The 22,418-nt window shown below is 38.5% G+C and overlaps 1 protein-coding gene across 1 annotated transcript in view; it reads left to right on the top strand.

The window, feature by feature from the left end:
* HCN1 (hyperpolarization activated cyclic nucleotide gated potassium channel 1) overlaps nucleotides 1-22,418 on the top strand; it is a 199,736-nt gene that overhangs the window by 164,611 nt on the left and 12,707 nt on the right. The window contains exon 6 of the mRNA XM_054055328.1: nucleotides 6,840-7,080. Coding sequence (XP_053911303.1) covers nucleotides 6,840-7,080 — 241 coding nt within the window. The remainder of the gene's footprint in view (nucleotides 1-6,839; nucleotides 7,081-22,418) is intronic.

Raw genomic sequence — 22,418 nt, 5'->3', positions numbered from 1 at the left:
TCATACAGCAGTAATTCCGTATTACCTCCTTTAATGAACTATGGGCATTTTTTTTACTAAAAGCATTCTGGAAATTTCCTCAGCAGTAAAGTTTAGAAGGGAAAACTAGCAAAAGGTAAAGGTAGGACAACCAGCCCAAACTTTAAGTACTTATCTGGATTATCAGGACTACTCAGGCTTTTTAAATTAGACTGAATATCTCACAGTTACACACTGCCTTAAAACATTGCCTGTATTGCTGTTCTCATTTTGATGCATCTCATCCACTTGCAAAACTGAAGAACATTTCTAAACATTGAAGAAGATGAAAGCCAAATGCCTTTTAAAAATAGCCCAGTTAAGTAATAGATGGACACTTGAGTGAGTGAAGGGGTGGATAGATAGTGCTTTTTTTCTTTCTTTCCTTCTTTCTTTTGCTCTTTTTTTCTAAATATAATGGAAGATCCAGAGAAGAGATGTATGAGAAGCACAAAACTGCTGTCCATTAAGCTCCATTAAATCTATTAACACACTGGGAAAAAGCTGGATATCCTTCATCAGCCTGACAGTACTGGAGGTTTGGTTGAACCATATATCCTCGAAGGGATTATCCTGTCTGCTTTTGGATTCAATACGACAATAATTCTGAAGCATTAAAAATGCATATAGGGAGCTGAATAGAAAATTCTAATCAAGCAGAGAATGATAGAAAAGGACGCAAAAGGCTAACATTTAATCAATGAAGCCACAAAAACATAATTGGTCAAATCTATATCCCTTCTGCTTGCAAATGCATAAAAAATATTGCTTTCTCTTAGGAAACAACAATACAGCTCTTCGAGGCCGTGTCTTAGACTGAGGTGAACAGAGCTACATGGAAAAAAAAACCAAAAAACAACCTACTTCAACTCAGTCCTGGTAGAATCCAAGCAGAGGATTTAATTAATCATTTGACTAGAAAGCATATTTATTTCTCCTTTCCTTTTGCCTGCCTAAGCTCATCTCATAACTGGCTGGAAAATTTCCTGCAGCTAAGCAATGTGAATGCAGGAATGCTGGAGGTCTTAGGAACCTGAGAGCATTGAAAATGCAAATAAACAGACTGGCCACTGGGTTTCAAGGCAACCGAGATCACGTGGACTGTCTTTAAGTGAGAATGCAGAGTTTTTTCAGACTTTGTGCTGCTTTGTCTGCAGGTCAAACACGTAGGTTACCTCAGATAACAGGATTCTTGAGCTTTAAAATAAGTAGCTGAAGGGGGTAGATAGTGAGGTTTCCTAAAACATGCACACGATATCCTGCTATGTTAACAGAATGGCAAAATATCATATTCCTGAGGAAAAAAGGAATTGTGTTTTTCATTGCAGTGCTAGATATAAATTATGGTATCTTGGAGTTACTCTATTTGTCAATACAATTTAAGTAGAGTCTCTGTGTTAAAATAATTCAATGTAATGTAATGTTCATGGAAATCCTATTCAAAGAGAAAATAAATGTACATAGCCATTATTACTTATACGAAAGCCTCTAAACAATTTTTTTTAAGTAAGTCATACACTCTGTGTAGATGATTACACAGAATGTGTCGAACAATCTGAACAATTTCAGGTGCACCAGAAATGAGGAATATTGCATTCTGTTGCCACATGTAGATTTTCTGGCAATAAGCAAGTTTTGAGCTAACGATGTAGTCATTCCCTCAGTGGGGTACTAATCCTAGTCCTCCTGATTGCCTGCTGTCATAAAACCTAGAGAACTTAATATCAGTGAGATGCCTCCTTTCTGCCAAAATTTACTATAATTGACCAGTGGGTTAAAAAATTACAGGAAATTATGAACGCATACAGAATATGACTCCGTAAAACCCAGTTTAAATATATTTAACCTGCTTATACAGCCCCAGATCGCTAAATGGCATGGTTTTGCCCGTACTTCTGTATTAATCACTTGCTCAGTAATTTTTCTTAATTGAGTTATTTCTAAGAGAAAAAATATGGCTTTCTCAATAATGTGATTTCTTCCTTTCAGTGGGCAGGAAATTAAGACTGATATAGTTTCATATCCATTGAAAGCAGAATGTAAAGGAGGGACTTTCAGAGAAAATATGCATTATTAAAGGTGTGCTGTATAGATATGGCCTAATGAAACTAATCTGGTTTTTTGTATAAACAGGCTTTGGTGGTGTGCGCATAAGAAGGACACAGTTTGTAGATGGATGTAGTATCTTTAATTAGTTCCATTGCATTAATTAAAAAAGGCAAAGAACCTTTCAGCAAAACAGATCTTTAAGAAATTTGCTTTTTTCTAGCAACAGCTTTTTCTAGTCAGTCTAACTAAAAGCACTATCTCTATCTAAAAATCTCCTGGAGAAAAAGTCCTTAAAACACTTGCAGATGCCACCAGAGAAGGAGGCCACCGCTGTGCCCTGGTTACAGCTACGACAGCCTTGCAGCTGCCTCTGTAAACTTGACACCTTGAGGTGCAATGGAGTTGTCCAGAAGTACTAAACCCATGTAAAATGATAATATTTGATGTTTTAGCATCGGTTTGAAAAAACAGCTAGGAAAGCGAAGATAATTAATAAAACCACTACACTATAAAGGAACAGGACCCGGTGTAATTAACCTAGTCGATCTATTATAAAGACACCCTTGTGCCTCCAACTTAGTTCTTGTGTAAGACATCAAGACTTGGACTAGATCAACGCATGCTCCATGTAGGTCTGAATAACTCTTGCCTTTTAACCACCTTTTTTGTGTAATATGTTCCTAAACCTTTCCTGGGGCTTTACTTGATATTTTCTTCATGTTGGGGTGAGACAAAATTGTTATTATTTCATTTAATTAAAACATCATAATCTTAAACATAACAATCATAAGGCCGTGTAATCTGCTTCCAGTCTGGCTCTAAAGAATTAATTCAAAGAAAATATGAATGAAAGACTTTTCTCTGCACAAAATGTCAGCTTTTAATTTGGCGGTTTGTTCTTTTGTTACCTTTCTTTCAGAACACAGAACTATTTCTCCTAGCACTTTCTCCGTTACATAAAACACATTCGTAATCTTTAATGTTTCTTTCTTCCCAAGATTATAGTTAAAGTAATAGGCAACAATATGAAATTGCAGCACTGGCTGTGATTAAGACTCAGGGAAATGCATTTTACTTGTTCTGAATGATCTCATATTTAAATAAAAGATCACTTTAAAGAAAAACAAAACACTTAAAAATGACACATTTCGTTCTCCCTCGGCAATTTTCAACCTTCCAGCATCTTAAGTAAGGGAAAGTTTGTGCTTTAGTGTGAAGTTTCACAGAAACAAAATTAATTTGTTACTAGGATATAACAGCTGAAATTACCCCAGCAGGGTGGGTTATGTAGCTATCTTGGTACTTCCATTAGGCGACTCAGACAGAGTAGCTAAGACATATATCCAGGGATATATGTAGATGCAGATTACATATCAAGAGAGAACGGTAGGCAGAAGGTGGAGCCGTAAGAGGACATGAGGTTCCAAGGGTGAAATTCCTGTGACAAAGGTGTGTTTTGTTTCCCAAGATGAGATTGATTCCTTTTCGGTTGGGCTGGGCTGCCTCTGTGCAAAGGAGTCGCACAGATCTGCGTTCTCCTTTCTCTCTATATCACGCTCTCCTGTGTTCCTATGAAGATACATTATTGATCACTTGTCTTTTTGTTTTTTGAGCTTCCCTTTTGTTTGCTTTATCTGCACCACTTCTCAACTTTCACTCCAGACACCTTTTCTTCAGGTTTTGTGCTCCCATGCTTTTACTTTTTCAGGAATTTTAGTTTACTGCTCTGTTTTGAAATTCAGCCTTCCTGCATTCGGTTTTGGTTGGTTTTTTTTTCCTTCTTTTTATTTTCCTCCCACTCTCTCTTTTTTAATGCTGCTCCATGTCTACTTTACTCTTTCCTCCTGATCGTGACTTGAGTTGAACTTTCCACTCTGCCAGTCTTGTCTGTGCTTCCCCTCCAGCTTCTATATAATTTCCAGACAATTTTTCCTTTCTTTAGTAATTTCCTTTCTCTGCCTTCTGGACTTGCAAGACAAGCTGTTCACTTTCAGAAACAGAAAACGAGAAGTATATCTTCTGAAAAGTCCCTGAGCAAGGCAACAAAAGTAATAGTTATTGCCAGCTTTTCAGTCTCTGCCAGGACTACAGCAGAGCAGTCTCATAGTGAGCTGAGGATGTAGTCTAGGACTCCTCGTGTGATGCCACCATACTGGGAGAAGTAGGAGCAAAGAATAAGTTTCCTTTGGGATGGAGATAGTGTCTAAATCTTTATTGAGAAATGGAATATTTAGATGAGAAGGAGAGCAGATTTTTCCTCATCCTTTAGAAGGATGTTCAGCTGGAATCTCTTTTAATATTTATTCCCTCATACAGAGTGTACTTGAAGGGACAGTTAGTGGGAATTATTTAAACTCTGATTCCGACATCATGTACATAGATAGTAGTGTCTTATAGTGTCACGTCAGTAGCATCCATGTCTTTGCCTGCACTGGGTGCAGTCAGCCAGACTGTTCTTCCTTTCCGTAAGTAGGAGTCGCCCAGTCATTGCTCTTTCCCTCACGTTCCTGCCATGTATTGCTGTACATTTCAAGTTTCATGCAACCGTGAAGAAATCTGGTCTTGGTCTCAGTATCTCCTCCTGTCTTAATCCAGCCCATCAATGCTTAGCCATGGAATCCATACTTGATATAGTGTTTCAGGCATGCCAAAACACTCATAAGAAGGAGACATTATGGCAGTTGGAGGGGAAGGGAAACCAAGGCTGAAAAGTGATGGAAAGGGAATGGCATCAATAACTCTCAGATAAAGTGTTCTTGATGTAGTCATATCCCTTCTAAATTCAACTAGAGTTTAGTGATTGACTTTAAATTTATAGCATCTTTCTCTTTATTCATTCTATCTTCAATCCAATAATTCTGGAATTAGACTGCATTACATTATAATTATATAAAATTACATATTTTTTTTTTATCTCCTTGGCTGCTTCCAGATGAAAAACAGAGGAAGGGGGGAAAAGGTTTAATAGTGTTTATCTAAGCATAGAGCTGTGATGCTATTGAGACCAGGATTAAAGAGAATCCCTTTAACTCATTAAGAATCAGTGATTATTTCTGCTTAGAGACACTTCTGTTTCCACTTTACCATTGTATAATTATACTTTCTTGTGGGGTTGCCAGAAGATATCATAAATCTTTCCTAGGACTAGCACAGGGAAATAGCTTTGCTGATTTTCATTTTTTAAATAGAAAATAAGACGTTGCTACAGGTAACATCTTTTCTGCTTCCCATGTGCCTGGAGAGACATTTTGCTTTGCGTTATTTTTCCAAGTTCCACTGGATTTATTTTGGAATGATGTAATTTCTCTGGCAAAGATAGTTGATCATGCCTGTGTCTCTTACTTGTCTCGCTAGCCAATGGCTCCTTCAATGGGAGAATCTCATATCTAGGGGATCTGATTTGAAGTACCCACTATGGTGTTGCTTGCACTGTGGCATAGCTCTATTTCCCCGTCATATCTGGAAGCAGGATGGTGAGGGTGGGAGCAGAAGAAAGCAATTTGTCTGAACTATGGACAAGTATATCTGACCTTGCCACTAAAATTGCTGATCACATGGAATGCATGATATATGTAAGTATGAGACAGCAAATGCATGGGATGTTGAAAATGCAGCTTCCAGCGCCAATGCAATGTGCCTCAGTCAACAGAGTGAGGTCACTGGTAGGTGGGATATCTCCTTTACATCAGTCACAAAACCTTGGCTTGGTGTAACAAATGTTATGGATACTCTACTAACAATGAAATTTGGTTTTCCCAAAACAGTCGGGTAACTGCTGATTGTGTGTTTCTTTTATTTCCTCTTTGTACATTTATATACAAATGATAATGTATGCTCTTCCTTTCGTGTTTAGGTTGCTAACTCAGTAGAAGTTGCCTGCCTGAAACCCTCTCCTTGTGTAGTACTGATTAGCCTCAGCTTTTCAATACACTGTTAAATCTATATGACAACCGCCCGTGTTAATTTTCCTAAGACAAAGCTCGGTCTGCGGGAATGAGCTTGAAACTTTTTTAGAAATTGTTCATTTTTAAATATAAAGCAAGTAGGACATGTATAGCTTTTTGGTACTAATACTTTCATATAGATGTGCTCATAGTTGGCTCTGCAAATATAAATATTCGTGGTGGGAGATGCCCTTAGGGTCTGTTGGAGTCTTAGGAAAATAGCAGTGCTTTCTGCGGATAAGGGCCTGGTGTATATGCATTTCTTTGAATGGCAGGAATGTATACCTCTGTGTTTATAAAATAAATTAAATCTTGGGAAGGAAATTTTCCTGTTGACTTCAGCTAGCCCTGCAGCTAACTCTAATGTACATTTATATTATCATTGGATTTGTTCTGATCAGAAAGATGTTACTGGTGTAATATTTGAAAACACAGGGCTTGCATAACTTTGTCACTTAATACAGCTATTGCAGCACCTAATCTTGTTGTCAGGCAATATAATCCCTATTTGATTTTCATCTTTCATATTTTTCTCCTTAAAATCTGAGGGGCATAATAAATAATGTGAAAAAACACCTGAAGAACACAACATTTCACCCCAGAAGTACACATCTGACTGCCCTATTGTTTCAATAATTTCAGTAGACATAGATGACAATATAATGAAGATTAAAAAAATAGATACAGAAAGAAAGACAGAAAAATCCAATATGAGCATGAGGAACTTCTTTGTGAAGAAAGCAGAAAGTTTGGGGTTTTTTTTAATGCCCATCGTAGCATGTATATATTTGCTGAATATCATTATCATTATATTTCCTTCCTCTTTAGGAGATTGTCAACTTCAACTGTCGGAAGCTGGTTGCTACAATGCCTCTTTTTGCTAATGCAGACCCAAATTTTGTGACTGCCATGCTAAGCAAACTGCGATTTGAGGTATTCCAGCCTGGAGATTATATTATCCGAGAAGGGGCTGTGGGTAAAAAGATGTATTTCATTCAGCATGGTGTGGCTGGTGTCATCACCAAATCCAACAAGGAGCTGAAGCTGACAGATGGCTCATACTTCGGAGGTGAGTAGGAGAAAATGATAACATCGGAGTGAATACAGTAGAACAAAACGTGTTCAGTTATCAGACATATAGAGGCGTAGGTATAAATCTGCTGAGTGTCTTTCGCCTAGGCAATTCCAGCTGCAGTGAAGAGTGTGCAAACTATTTCTTAATAAGACAGAGTCTACTTACTGTTATGAGGATAGCTATTGACGATGGAGAGTGACCTTCCTGAAGTTTGAAGTTATTTTGAATTAAGAGCCCTATTTAACAGACAATATATAAATAAAAATCTAATATTTTGCATAGTAGTTTTCTAGCTATTTGAAGGTAAAATAAACAATTCATCTTTGAAAAGGGATGCAATTTTTGAGTCATAAATGGAAAGTACTTCTAAAAGGTAAAAATCACTGTAAGAATTACTAAACTGGGCAGTGGATAAAAGACTGTTATTATAAGGGATATTTTGGTATTCATGGATATTTCAAGCTGTTATTAGTGCTTTTTCACTCAATTCTAGCACACAGCAATGTTTATCCTTTCAGTATATACTAGGAGAAACTGGACTGACTATCTAAGTACGTCTCCAACAGAGCTATATTAATGAAAACTAGACATGATTTTAATACAAAATAAATTCATCTAGTATCCTAATGAAAAATAAGTTTCTATTTAGATGAAGGCATCTGAATATATATATTGGGATGAAAGCAAACTCTTTTTTTTTATAAATAATTGATCAGTATGAAAATGTTGTTCCTTTTGACTGTAAATTGTCTTTGTGCTATAGAATACGTCTGTTGCTGAGAGTCGATACAAGGCTGGTTTCCAGAAGCTCAATGAACATTTGTGTGTAGGACTGCTGCCCATGATGGTTACCGTTAGTTGGTCATTGTATTAATTTTCTTTTGAATCCCATCAATCACCCCAGAACTGAGTTAAAAGCCTTACAGAAAATGTTTGATTGAAAGCCTAATCAGTGGCATTTAGCTTGTATAAAGAAGTGGGAAGCTTAGAAAAGTGAATTCGGCTCAGTATTTGAATTGGGCTATAGAGTTACTTAACTAATCCCATTTTAGAATAATAGGCTAAAGCAACTCCTACTGCTCTGGCCAGCAGGTCTTGTTGCTCTGCAGTAGCCTCTGCAAGGTGATTTGTACCAGTATTTGTAGAAGCACTTTGGTAAAGAGGTCATGTGCTTATGCAGAGGCTTAAACTGTAGATGCTGAAGACAGGAGATTAACGAGAAAGAAAAGGTAAATGCTGAGGATGAAGAAATGGAGCAACCTTGGTCTTGTTCTTCTATGCTTAGCAGTGCCCCAGTTTATGAAAATGAGTTTGCAGGAGCCTGTGTGCTGAATCTGACCATAATACTCCTCTGAACCAGCAGAGGATCAGAAGAGATTGCACATGAAAGTATTTTACATAACTGTCTGCCTGTTGTTGCAGTGCAAATGACTATTTAGCTCATCCTGCTCATCTGCTACCCTTCTTCGCAGGAATTCAGACAAAAAAAAAAAAAAAAGCTATTTGCAATACCCAGACACCGCGAGAACTTTTACACTGCATACCAAAGCAGTTTTGCTTGTCCAAACTGCAGCTGGGATGAGACAAGGGGTGCAAAAATGGAGGAAAATGCATCCAAAGCCTGATGCTGGGGCAAATGGGAAATCATAGCTGCTGCTAGATGTAGCCCAGAGAAGGAAGGCAAGGAGTGGAAGGGCAAGAGCAAAGGGAGAGAGAACCTGAGAAAGAAGGTGCCTTACGATCCGAAGTGTTGTCATTCAGATCTGTTTTAACAAAATATATAGGGCTGTGAATTCCCAGAAGGGTATTTCAGACCCTGGGGAAGAAAGACCTATCAGACAGTAGCTCAAAAGGGAGGAAACAAGCTACGCTTCCCCTAACTGTGCATAGGTTTGGATTGTCAAAGCAGGAAAAAAAATTCTAATATTTTCTTCTCCCTGGAAAAGATGCTTTTCCCTTAGAATGTGTATCAGAGTCTGAATGAGGCTTCCTGACCACATCAGACACAGGAAATGTTGTACAGTGGAACAAGCTGGCAAAATAAGCCTGTGTTCAAATCCTAAAACCAATAACTCCTTTTGTTTTGCCTGATAAAGACATGCAAAATCTGAGGCTGAGATTACCGTTTAAGAAGCTGCAGCTCATAACTTGATTTTCAACTGTGTGGCTCCCAGGTGTGACTCAATAACTCAGCACTTGTGCTCTCAGAAGCAAAGGAAGGAGACACAGGTGGGAAGGTTATACCTTACCTGAATGGATCCTATTTCAATTTTATAATGTCTGATGAATTGGAATTTCCCAGTCCCAGCTCAGAGGTACTGACTGTTGGATATCAGGTATGTCCCAGAATCTGGGTTTCCCAAGAGCCCTGTCTCTGGGAAAAATCCAGAGGAGTCCCTGGGGAGTCAGGCACATCTCCAGAACCCATGGGAGGTTTCACCGTCATCCCACCTTGGATTTGGTAAACATTTGTCAAATTTACAATATTTAAAGTGTTTGAGTATTGACAGCATTGTATTAAAAGAAAGCTGCCGACACTTTAGAGTTGCTGGAAAGCTGGAGGTTAGCATGAAAGCCAAGATTTAAAAAGCAGCAAAGCAGCATCACCAGGATTTGGGAGAGGTCTGAATGAGACTGTTTAGAGAGTGAGAGTCCGGTAAACCAAGAGTTGCAGTAATAAAGAGGAGAATTAGCTGGAGACAAAAGAGTTTGAAGACTGAGATGGTCGTGGACATTTGAATTCCCTTGCCTGATCTTTATTCTTAATTCAAAAAGAGGCTTCCCCATGGATCTGGGTGTTGTGTGTCTCACATGAAACTTGCTATGTCTTCCAGTTCATTGGAAATTCTTCTCAAAGAGAGTGTGCTTTACATTCTATGATGATTTTTGAGGGGAGTTACAGAGTGGTGACTCTAGAAAGACCACCCTATATCTGGGCTTGATTGCTATCTGCCTCTTTCCTCATCCATGTTCACACACACAGATCTTGTGGTTTTTTTTCACTGGTGTTCCTGTGTTTGTTGGGTAACCTTCACATGTATTGATAAATCTTTTGAACTTTGTGTCCAAGAGCTCTACTTAGCCCTGCAGTATGTACGATACTAATTTTCATCCCAACAAGTTTTTTTTTTCAGACTGCTAATTGAAGGATATTATCATCCTACATGTCTACTCCAAGTATGAATTTGAAAGTAATTTCTGGAAGTATCCTTTTCCCTAGGCTATGTTCCCCTCTACCCTCACCTCCACTTCCCCTCCAATAGAGTACACAACATATTAGCGAGAGAAATACTGACAAGCCTACACTCCCTCAGATCTGCAGTGAACAGATAACGAGCAACGTCCCACAAATATTGGAGTAACAAAATAGATCATAAGTATGTTCAGAAAGAGGTGTGGTTTGTGTTTCTTTCTGTTGTTTCAAACCTGACAGTAATGACCACAGAGAAAATGTTTTAAAGAAAGTGCTGTAAATTATGTCTTGAACATAATGGATAAAACATGGATCGGTGGAAAGATTTTTTTCTAAAGATTCAGGACAATCCGTTTTCCTTTGCTTTTTACTGGCATTTAAAGAGAACGGTTACTTTGTATCACCTTAACTTTTTCACTACCTTGCACGGTTATAAAGTTAATTCTATGCAATTTCAGTTACTGAAATTATGTAAGCCACAGTTACCAGTGGAGAATTCCAAGATTTTAATACTCTGTAGCTGCTTTCATGGGATTCTTCAGGACCATATCTTGCCATTTTTGAGGAAAGACAACAATATTCATATTTCTTAACGGATTCCCTTTGTGGATTTTTTTACGTCTTCCTTCTCTTTTTCCCGATTTTCTAAAACAGCTTCCACTTCCTTATTATTAAGAATGGGATTGCTGCTGCTTTCGGCAAAGCAGTAAACATGTTTTTTGCTCCTTACAAATAAAAGCAAATGGAACTTCTACCACTAAGACTGACACAGTTTTCATTCAAAGGGAAGTAAGATTGCTCAGTGAAAATTAGAACCTGTCCCTCCAGCTGCTTCTTTGGGGAGTGTAAGAAGAATAAAATATGAATGAAGAAGGTCAGGCGAATGTGGATGGTCAGGGCTATATTAATACAGAAGACAAAAGCATAGGGAATATTGGAAGTGAGGGAAGCGAGATGGAGGTGAGCAATAGAGAGGATTATGTGGGCAGGAATTGGACTGGGAGCCATGCAAAGAAATATGACTGAGAGTCATATTGGAACTGCGAGTGCAGAGGAATGTCATGGGCGTGAGCTTGATGGTGCAAGTAAGAAAATGGAAGGGGCAAGAGCGTGTTTGGACAAAACTAAAACAACCAGAAGCTAGGAAGGAGTGGGATGATACTTAAACCTATGCTTTTTGAATAGCAAGTAGGGAAGCCGGATTGCACATGTTTCTGCAGCTAAGCTGAAACGTAAGCTTGAGATGTGCACTTCAACTCAGCTGTCCTCAGACAAAGAAAAAGAATCAGGAAGCTGGTGAAAAACATAAGCAATTGTATTTTGTGGATGCTATAGTCTCATTAGTAAATAGTAGGGAGGAAGTTTCCAGGTTTCAATCCTAATGAACCTTTCCCTCTGAGTACCAGCTGTGTTAGAAATTGCTCAAAGGCTTCTTGTGACAGGAGGAATTACTGAGCATGTTAGATGTTTCTTCCACACTAGACATTTAAAATCAGTAAGAATAGAAGAATATAAGCCTTTTGCTTACAGAGAAGCATAGTTTGTCATTTACTGACGCTTTACAGAACTGAAATAGCAATATATTTAATGACCCTAATACTAATGTAATTTACATTATACCGATGTATATTGGTACAAACTCATGTAATAAGACTGCTACGAGTCAATTCTGATTTTTACTGAAGTAAATGATATCCAAATCACTCGGTAATAATATTATATATGTTGAAGATTCAAAATGTATTGAGAGCAGCTCCTGAGAGAAGGACTTAAGGTTGTGGGTCAATGAGAATCTCAACATGAGCGAGCAATGTGCACTTGCAGCCCAGAAAGCCAACTGTATCCTGGGCTACATCAAAAGAAGTGTGACCAGCAGGTCAAAGGAGGTGATTCTCTGCCTCTCCTCCACTCTCATGAGACCTCATCTGGAATACTGCATTCAGTTCTGCCTCCCTCCCAACATAAAAAGGACACAGACCTGTTGGAGCATGTCTAGAGGAGGACCACAAAGATGATAAGAGGGCTGGTGTGCCTCTGCTATGAGGACAAAGAGAATTGAGGCTTTTCAACCTGGAAACGAGAAGGCTCTGGGGAGACCTTATAGCATCCTTCCAGTACCTAAAGGGAGCCTACAAGAAAGCTGGAGAGGGTCTGTTTACAACAGCATGTAGAGATAGGACAAGGGGTAATGACTTTAGGCTGAAACAGGATAGATTTAGGTTAGATATAATATAAAGAAAAAGTTATTCAATAAGAGGTTGGTGAGGCACTGGAAGAGGTTGTCCAGAGAAGTTGTGGATGCCCCATCCCTGGAAGTGTTCAAGGCCAGACTAAATGGGGCTTTGAGCAACTTGGTTGAGTGGAAGGTGTCCCTGCCCACAGTAAAGGGATTGAAACTAGATGATCTTCCAGATCCCATCCAAACCAATCTATTCTATGATTCTATGATTAATAAGAAAAATAACATGTGGAAGTGTAATAAATTAAAGAAAAAATAGTTGTAGTAAGAGAACTTTCCAACAATTTTCTTCTTGCTCAGCTGGTTCCACATGCAGTTTTTAGGGCTGCTTTAGTCATCACAATAAGATCTGACTCTGAAAGTTCTCCTTCCCTTCTGGAAAGGCTTTTTGCTCCCTGACACCCTGTGACCCTCCGCTTCTCTCTATATTCCTAACCCCAGCCCCAGCCTCCTGATGTTCACACGCACTCTGCGACAGACTGCAAGCTCCTGCTTGGGGGACAATGGAGAAAAGCAGTGCTTTGACAATTTATATCTCTCTTCAGATTCGTAGCCCCACAAACATAAAGGTTAAATCTGTCCCAAAGCTGCTGCAGAGCAGATTGATGAGCAGGAGTGGTTTAGTGATGTCCTGTTCCCCTCCAGCTGCCAGCCCCATAGACTCAGATGAAATACTCTTGGCACGCAGTTCTCATCCAGCTAAACATGTGCTGAGCTGCTTTTGTGCTTAACTGGTGTGTCAGGCTGGGGCTGACACTACCCAACCAGTAAGGCTCAGAATAACTTAAAAGGATGATTTCTGGGAACACGTTCAGGATTCTGCTAGTAATTCATTTGCTTTCTTGCTGGAGGACAGAAGACCAATTGTTCACTATGGTCTCATCCTGCTCTTGCCATAGTCACTGGCAAAATTCCTCTCAGCCTCAAAGGACACGAGATAGGACTTGGGTCCCTGCTATCTTTTCCTTTCTCCATCTGTTTCCCCACCTGTGTTTACACAGGCTTTCCTTCATTCAGCAAACCAAATGTATATTCCAGGAAATTATGGTTCTTTTTTCTGTTCTTAACAGATAGTGTGTAAGAGCTCAAAGAATGCTGATATTGCTAGGAGAATCCAAACTGAGTGGGTAGGAAGTGTAGGTATATTTTTATGAGTTTGCTCTGGGGTCCTCGTGGTGGTTTCACCGTGTTTGCAGTTAGAGGGGATTTCCTAGTTCTGGTAGATAAGTGTGCCATAATTCACAGTACACAATTTGTGATGTGTCCCCTCCCCATTGTTTATTCTGCTTCTTTCCACCACTGAAAATCCCAACGATCTCATGCCACGTGGAGTCATTCAATGAATCAATTTGTAGACTAACTAAAACTCACATTACTTAAAAACATCTTTTTCTATGAGCTTCCAGATAAGTTGAACAGGAAGAAATCAATGTGATTTTTTTTAAAACCTTTTTCTATCGTATGTTATGAGAGTTGCCGTGTGCAAATATGAATGTGAAGACTCTCATGTTGGAATAAGAGACAAATACATGTTTTATTTTGCTTACTCAGAGGCAGATAGCTCTAACTGAGCTGAATATTATTATTATTCATGTGGCAAAATTATATATAAATAAGATTCTTATCCCCATCTCCCCAGAATATGTCTTTTCTCTTTTGGTTTATTTTTTATAACATGTAGTTCATGGAATACTTTAGATTTTTAAATGTTTTATTGCCCTTAAATTATTTAATACTGTTTTAACAGTTATCCTTCCAGACTTGAAATTCTAATAAATTGTATCTTGTATCTGCTTCAGCTTCTAGAAACCAATTAGACAGAACTAGTTTGACCTACCGATTATTTATGGAGCTTTTCCTCATTTTGGAACAGCGACTGTCAGTATATTTTAGACCAGTGCAGTGGAAAATAATACCATGGGAAATGTTGAGTCACTTTAGATTATATTTTGCCACTTATTTTTTTCTGGGTATACTCTAAGTACTTCCTTTTGATAGGATTTTTAAAGATTTTCAGTAAAATATTGATTATAAATAGAGAAAATGCTGTTAAAGTGCCTGACTGCTTATTGCTTTACACCCGAACAATGTGATATGATATACAGGTTTATATTTCGCAGAAATACTGCATGTGACTGCTCTTTATTTAGGGTAGTGGTGAATTAAGCCTCTCAGTATGCATACCCCAATCCAAATAATTAATTTTAAGTGGATTCCCTGAGGTGTGATTGTTCACATTCTTAATGGCAAGTACACAATTAAATGCTGAAAAGGAGCACTATCTCCAGATCTCCATTTGTAAAATACTTTTCAGGTGAGCAGTATAGAACATTTTTGTAGAAGTATTGTCTGCAAGAAGTCCTAAAAATTAGATGTCTTTTTGACACAGATTAGTTTGTCACTTCAAAGGTCCATTTAGTCATGATGCAGCATAATTCCCTGTTCTCCATTGTGTTTTTCTTTTGACACCATATTTTATATAGAAAACACTATGCAGTCAGAACTTCTTGCTATTCAGTTATTTTTAAAAGTTTAAGAGACTTTTTAAGATGGAGTGAAAATAACTTACTCTGTTATGCTAAAATGTAGATGTGGGTTAGGATTAAGAGTTTTATTAATAAGCAAATGTAAATATAGACTTAACTGTATTAGTAATAATGCCAGTAATAATTACTGTTAATTAAATAACACAGTCTTCAAAACAAATTCTGATTCTATGAAATCATGAACAGTGTAAATTTTTAATTTAGACTTTATACATAAGAGAACTACACTCACACAACCACTTAAGCATGGAAATCTGAGGTGGCCAACACAGATAGAGCAAAAGATGATTCTGCAAGTACCTTCAATTTTACACAGCAGAATTTAATCTAAATATTTGAGTTTAGATTAAATATTTAATCTAAATAGTTAATTCAGAACTGACAGTCTCTGATCATTTGTTTAATAATTTAATGGAAAAAATGAAATGCAGTATTTTTACAGTCCACTTAAATTCAAGCTGAATCATTTAATTTGTAACTGTTATTGTTTGCCAAAATCAAGATGACAAGAGCATAACACTGAATACTTAAGGAATTAAGTGGCTTTTTTTGACAAGTAATGTGCATCCGTCTGAATAAAGGTAGGCATAAATTAAACAAAGCCACTTTTAGCCTTTGACTCTGCCTATATGGAAGCTGAGTCTGTACTTAGGCACAATATCTTAGAATCTAAGCTTTTTTTTTTGTTTCTTTGTTTGTTTGTTTTTGCTTAGAAAATAAAATTAATATTTGCCAAATTATGAATTTTAAAGTATAACAAATAGAAAACCTTGGTCTCCCTCAGTAGAAAGAGTGATTTATGAAAGTGGAATGATGATCTGTTATAAATAGCAATGAAAGTAACATAAGAACTTACATTTCTTTTTTATATATCTCTATCAAACAGAGCTTTCTCAGAAGAATTTGAGTTAATAATAGAGAATAGGTAGGATGTAAGGAATGTTGCTGGCCTCTGTTTGTACTTGTCAGGAAAATTTGGCTACAGATATTTTCAGTACCTTCAGGTAGAAAAAGGAAAAGAGAGGTCAGGATGGGAAATGAAATGTCTATGGGCGGACAACATGCCACTTTTTATAAAGGTAATTGTATTCTAACCACGTGTATTTTTCTGTCTTTCCTGCTGTAAACATAATTATGACTGAAAGTCTTTCTGAAAAGAACTAAATTATGCCTTCAATACATATTAAGCATATTACATTGAAATGTAATTAGTAGTGTACCAGTATGAACTTTACAGGAAGTAGGACGACTTGAAATCATCCAGATATATATCAGTGTTTTCAAAAATTACAGAAGTCACTACAGAATAGCTAAAATGGATTGTTTCGTTGCATCCAGATGTGCTTTGAAAATTAATATATGCCCCAAATCTCTTTTTCTGTCTCAACGTTTACTTATATCACAGTAGCTACTATTTTATAGGCTCTGACAAGTTGTTTTAGTAGATTTCACGTGGAAATAATAAGAGGCCTATTCTGGCTAAGTCTCAAAACCTCTGTATCAGTAACATGTTATCATACTGCTTTTCTCAGAGCTGCTAAAAAGTAGTGTATTAATCCTTAATAAAGGAAATGGACTGATAAGAACAAGAGTTATTAAAGAAACAAGTTTCTTATAGGTAGGTGTCATGAAAGGCAAATTTGGGGCAAAGTAAAGAAAGGAGCACACTTTCAGGCTTGTTGACAAATCGTAAATACATATGAAGTGTCTTTTAAAATAAGTGTTGCTCTATAAATCCTAAGTTCGGGTCAACAAAAGTTAGGCACCTCTTTTCTGAAGAATAATTTTTTCCCCAGGAAATTTGTGCTGTCTCCAGTGAAATAAATGTACCTTTCTGCCAATTAGAAATACCATTACAAAAAAAAAATAAATAAAAAAGGAATAGAGCCTCTCTAATTGGGCCACTTACTGTACCAATCATTTGTCATATATAGATAAAGGTTAGGCAAATGAAGGCTTGGGAGGAAGACCTTTAGGGAAGAGACTAATAGAAGGAAATACTTCAAGCGAACTAATCATCATTCACCTACATTTTAGATCAAGAAAATTGTCATAAGATCCCCTTCATGGATGCACATGGATAACATTTGGGGTGAAAGGAAGCGGTAGAATACTTTGAGGGGGGATCTGATATCTCTGATATCTACCTCTTTTTCCTAAAGACCACTTCCTCCCTCACAAAGACTAAAGCCCCTATTATTATTGTACTGTTGGCTGTTAAACTGTTTGCTCATCTTCAAACGTGGAAGCAAATATTCTTTTCAGTCCCCATTGCCTTTTCTTCCTCCTCAGATATACAACTTGATACTTATGGGACATCTTAATGATGGAGTTTTATTTTTAATGTTTATTTATTAAGTAAATATAAATAAATAAAAATAATTTTAAAAATCTATAAATTATCTCAACCAGTAAGGGTGTTGGTAAGCAGGGACAGATATTTGCAAACAAGAGTCATGTTTCTAAATTGCAACGAGGGGGAAAGTCCACAAGTTAGAGAGCATAAGTCTCTAGTTTATTGTATGAGATAAATTTTTGCATTTTTAATTGCTATATTAATAGAGAAATGCAGCTTTTTGTAGACTTCTTTGTCTTTAAAAAATGACAATTTACATCTTGCTGATTAGGGCATGTTTTCTATTTCTTTTATTATTCCTGTGACATTAAATTAATTTTTTTAAAAAAATTAAGCAATGAGCATACTGAGAGCTCATGTTTCAGGGTCTGCAGAGTCAGAAATTTAAAATGATTGCAAACAGGAAATAAAAATGTGAAACTAACATGGGTTTTGTTGTTGTTTTTGGTTTGTTGATTTTTTCTTAACAGTATCACTATATAAGGGCAACAGGTTTCACAAACAGATAAATTTCAATTTGGTTTAGGTAAATAAAATCACCATCATCATCATAGAATGGTTGGAAGGGACCTTTAAACGTCATCTAGACCAACCCCTTGCAGTGAGCAAGGATATCTTCAACTAGATCAGTTTGCTCAGAGCCCCATATAACCTGATCCTGAATGTTCCCAGGGATGGGGCACCTACCAGGAATCTGGGCAACCTGTGCCCACGTTTCACCACCCTCAGTATGAAAAATTTCTTCCTAATATCTAGTCTAAACTTTTCTTCTTTTAACTTAAAACACTAATCCCTTGTCCTCTTTCTGCAGGCCCTGCTAAAAAGTTTTTTCTCATCTTTCTTACAAGTCCATTTTAAGTATTGGCAGGCTACAATAAGGTCTTCTCAGAGTCTTCTCTTCCTCAAGCTGCAGCCGAGCTCTCTCAACATCTCTTCATAGGGGAGGTGTTCCAGGCCATTTTTATGGCCCTGCTCTTGACCCATTCCAACAGGTCTATGTTCTTCCAGTCCTGAAGGCTCCGGAGCTGGACACAGTATTCCAGATGTGGTCTCAGCAGAGTAGAGGGGAAAAATCACCTCCCTTGACCTGCTGGCCACACTTCTTTTGATGCAGCCTTCTGGGCTGCAAGTGTACATTGCAAGCTCATGTCCAGCTTCTCATCCACCAGGACTCACAGGTCCTTCTCTGCAGGGCTGCTCTCAGTCTCTTCATTTCCCAGCCTGTATCAATAGTAAGGGTTGCCCTGACCCAGATGCAAGACCTTGCACTTGGTCTTGTTGAACCTCATAAGGTTCACACAAGGCCACTTCTCCAGCGTATCACCCTCTCTCTGGATGGCATCCTGTCCTGTGTAAAACTCAGCACTCAGCTTGTTGTCATCCACTGATTTGCTGAGGGTACACTCAATCTCATTGTCTATGTCATTGATGAAGATATTAAGCAACACCAGTCCCAGAACAGATCCCTGAGGAACACCACTTGTCACCAGTCGCCATATGGACATTGAGTCATTGACCAGTACCCTCTGGGTGAGACCATCCAGCCAATTACATATCCACCAAATAGTCCATATGTCTCTGGTTTAGAGAGAACGATGTTGTGAGGCATCATGTCAACGGCCTTACATAAGTCCAGATAGACGACATCTGTAGGTCTTCCCTCGTCTACTGATTTAGTCACACTACATACTCATAGAAGGCCCCTAGGTTGGTGAGGGAGGGCTTGCCCTTGGTGAAGCCATGCTGGCTGTCTTGGATCACCTGCCTGTCCTATATGTGCCTTAGCATAGCTTCCTGGAGGAAGCATATATAGCATAGCTTCCTGGAGCTCCATGATCTTCCCAGGCACTGAGGCGAGGCTGACAGTTTGGTACTTCCCAGGATCCTCCTTTCTACCCTTTTTGAAAATGGGTGCAATGTTTTCCTTTCCCCCTCACCAGTGACTTCGCCTGACTGCCATGACTTTTCAGATATCACGGAGATTGTCATGGCAACTACATCAATCAGTTCTTTCAGAACTCTCAGATGCATCTCATTCAGTCCCATGGGCTTATGTACATCCAGCTTCTTCAGGTAGTCACAAACCTGATCTTCTCTTACAGCACGAGGGACTTTTCTCTCCCAGTCCATGTCTTGCAGCCCATCTGCTCAAGAGGTGTGGGAAGAGAAGTTGCTAGTGAAGCCCGAGGCAAAAAGCCGTTGAGTACTTTAGCCTTCTCCTTGTCTGTCTTTGCCAGCTTGGCAGTCCCACTCATGAGGGCAGGTATACACTCTTTGACCTTTCTTTTTTGCTTCACATACCTGCAGAGGCCCTTCCTTTTATTTTCTGCATTCCTCGCCACATTCAGCTCCAGCCATGCCTTGGCCTTCTTGGCCTGAACCCTACACAACTAGGCAGTGTCCCTATACTCTTCCCAGGATACTTGACCCTGTCTGTGCATATCCTTCTTTCTCTTCAGTTTGAGCCACAGGTCATGACTCAGCTATGCCAGTCTCTTGCCTTTCTTGCCAGACTTTTTGCACCTGGGGATGAAGAGGAAGGTATCCTTAAAGATATGCCATATCTGCTCTGCTTCCTTGTCCCTGTGGTAAGTTTCGTAGGGGGTTCTATTGATTAAGTCCTTGAAGAGCTGGAATTTTGCTTTCCTGAAATACAGCATCCTGGCCTTACTCACTTGACCCATAACCTTCAGGACCACAAACTCCACCAGTACGTGATCACTACATCCCAGGCAGCCACCAACCTTGATGTCCCCAATTAACTCACTCACACTGGCGATCACCAGGTCAAGTATTGCATGTACCCCGGTAAGAGTGTCTATTACCTGGCTTAAAAAATTGTCTTCAGTGCATTCTAGGAGTGTCCTGGATTGCCTACAGCTCTTCCAGCAGGTGTCCAAGTGGTCAAAGTGCCCCAGCACAATGAAAGCATGCGAGTGCAATGCCCCCTGTAAATGGAATGAGAAGGCTTCATCGATCACCTCCTTTTGATCAGGTGACCTATAGTAGACTCCAATCACCAGGTTCCTTTTGTTGCCTTGGGCTCTGTCTTTTAGTTATAGGCTTTCAGCCTGCTCATTGCTGTTATTCAGAGAAAAATCTTCACACTCTGTCCATTTCTTGATAGTTCAAAAAATGACAGGAGCCATTAGGGAATTTGTTTTGTAACCTTAATTGTAATTGGCCATTCTCAGTCTTTCTTCAGAACAGTAACTGCTGTCACAGTTTAGTCCCAGACAGCTTGATTGGCAACTAAACAGGAGCAGTTGTGATCCTAATTTTCTTCTCCCTTCCCAGGGAAAGAGGAAATGAGAGAAAGAGACTCGTGAGTTGGAAAATGAAATTAAACAGCTTTAATGAAACAATAATTATAATAAGGAAAATACTGTTGATAAGAAACTAATAAAATATATGCAAATATACAAAATTTGCCCCCCGGCCTTGATGATGACATCCCCATAGATGCTGCAGAGCAGGCACAGGGAAAGGTCCCAGGTTTGACTCAGTGGTGGGAGGGAGCTGGACTCAGGAACCGGATTCAGTAATGCATGTGTCCAGAATCAGGGCAAAAAGGTGGACAAGGTCCTCACTGAACGTCAGCCATAAAGAAGAGATATTAGCACTCGTGACCCTGAGTTTTATACTGAGTATGACGTGTATGGTCACACAATACTCTGTTGGTTAGTTTATGGTCACCCGTCCTGTCTGTCCCTCCGTGCAGGAGTGAACCTTTTTCACCCCTTTCCTTACAGCACTCCATCAGCTCAAGGATGGCCTTGATTTCTATAGGGATAAGTATAAGCAATGACATTTCTGCATACCAATGACCCATGTTATTACTTCTGGAGAGAAACACTGTTGGAAAAGCGTGCATTTAACCTTTAGAAAATGAAGTTTCTTAGATGAGGCTTAGCTGAGAAGTTAGAAAACTAATTCTACTTTAGCTCAAACTGGAACAACTGCTCAGCATTGTATCCAGGACTCCTTCATGAACCCTGTCGCTGGTTGATAAACCCAGACATCAGAAAGCAACTTTGCAGACAATTGTTGTTGGCAGGTTTTAGATGAAGAGGTCATGCAGTCAGTGTCTGATATTGCTTACTCAGACAAATTCAAACTGTCCTGTCTGCAATTTCATACTTAGTGTAAATAAGATGGGAAAAGGTGTAGTTCTTGCATTACTTTCCCAGTCCAGATTACAAACTTGTCTGTAAAAGGCAGTAATAGTCTCCATTTTCCTTCTTCTTACGTTCTTTCCTTTGCTGCAGAAATGTTCCTGTTGACCTGTGGCTGTATTTGTAGGGTTTCTTAAATATAGGATTGAATTCAAAGGTAAATGTTACTTGAGCCTTTCCATTTCCATCCACTCCATAGATCTGAATTTGAGGTATATCACTGCCTTTTTCTTTTTTTTTCCTCCACAGTCTTGACTAATGTGAATATAATGTGAATATGAATACTGTTTTACAAAACAAATGCAAAAAAAATCTACATACCTACATGGCATAGCATTTACTCTCTTTTTTTTTTTTTTTTGAGAAATATAGATTGCTAAAACTCATTTAATTCTTGTAAGCTACATTCTGACAAATCATAACACCTGATGCGAGTCTTTTTAATATCTGCAGCAAAAAGCAGCATATCTCCGGCTTTTCCATTTTGTGCACTAATCATAATATAGTGAAAGATTAAAAGAATGCATTTAAAAATTTAGAAAAAAAAGTATCGATAGTTGACTTTGATGTTTTCCAGAAAAGAAAAAGGAAACAGAAATGCAGATGTACGTGTTAAAGCAATCATGTTTTTATCACATAAAAGAAGTTCTCCCTGTTTTCTGTGTTAGAGATAGTTAAGTCAACATCGAAGTGGAAAATCACTCTGTTTCTGAAAGAATGGGGTGTCTAGAAGCCTACTGATATTTATTTTTGTTGCTTGATGTTTACATAGTCCTTTCCCAAAGGAAAAAAAAATCACTGATACTACCTATTGTGAAGCTGG

This window comes from Cuculus canorus, chromosome Z, assembly GCF_017976375.1.
Source record: "Cuculus canorus isolate bCucCan1 chromosome Z, bCucCan1.pri, whole genome shotgun sequence".
In the NCBI taxonomy this organism is placed as follows: Eukaryota; Metazoa; Chordata; class Aves; order Cuculiformes; family Cuculidae; genus Cuculus; species Cuculus canorus.
This window is presented reverse-complemented; position numbering and strand designations above follow the sequence as displayed.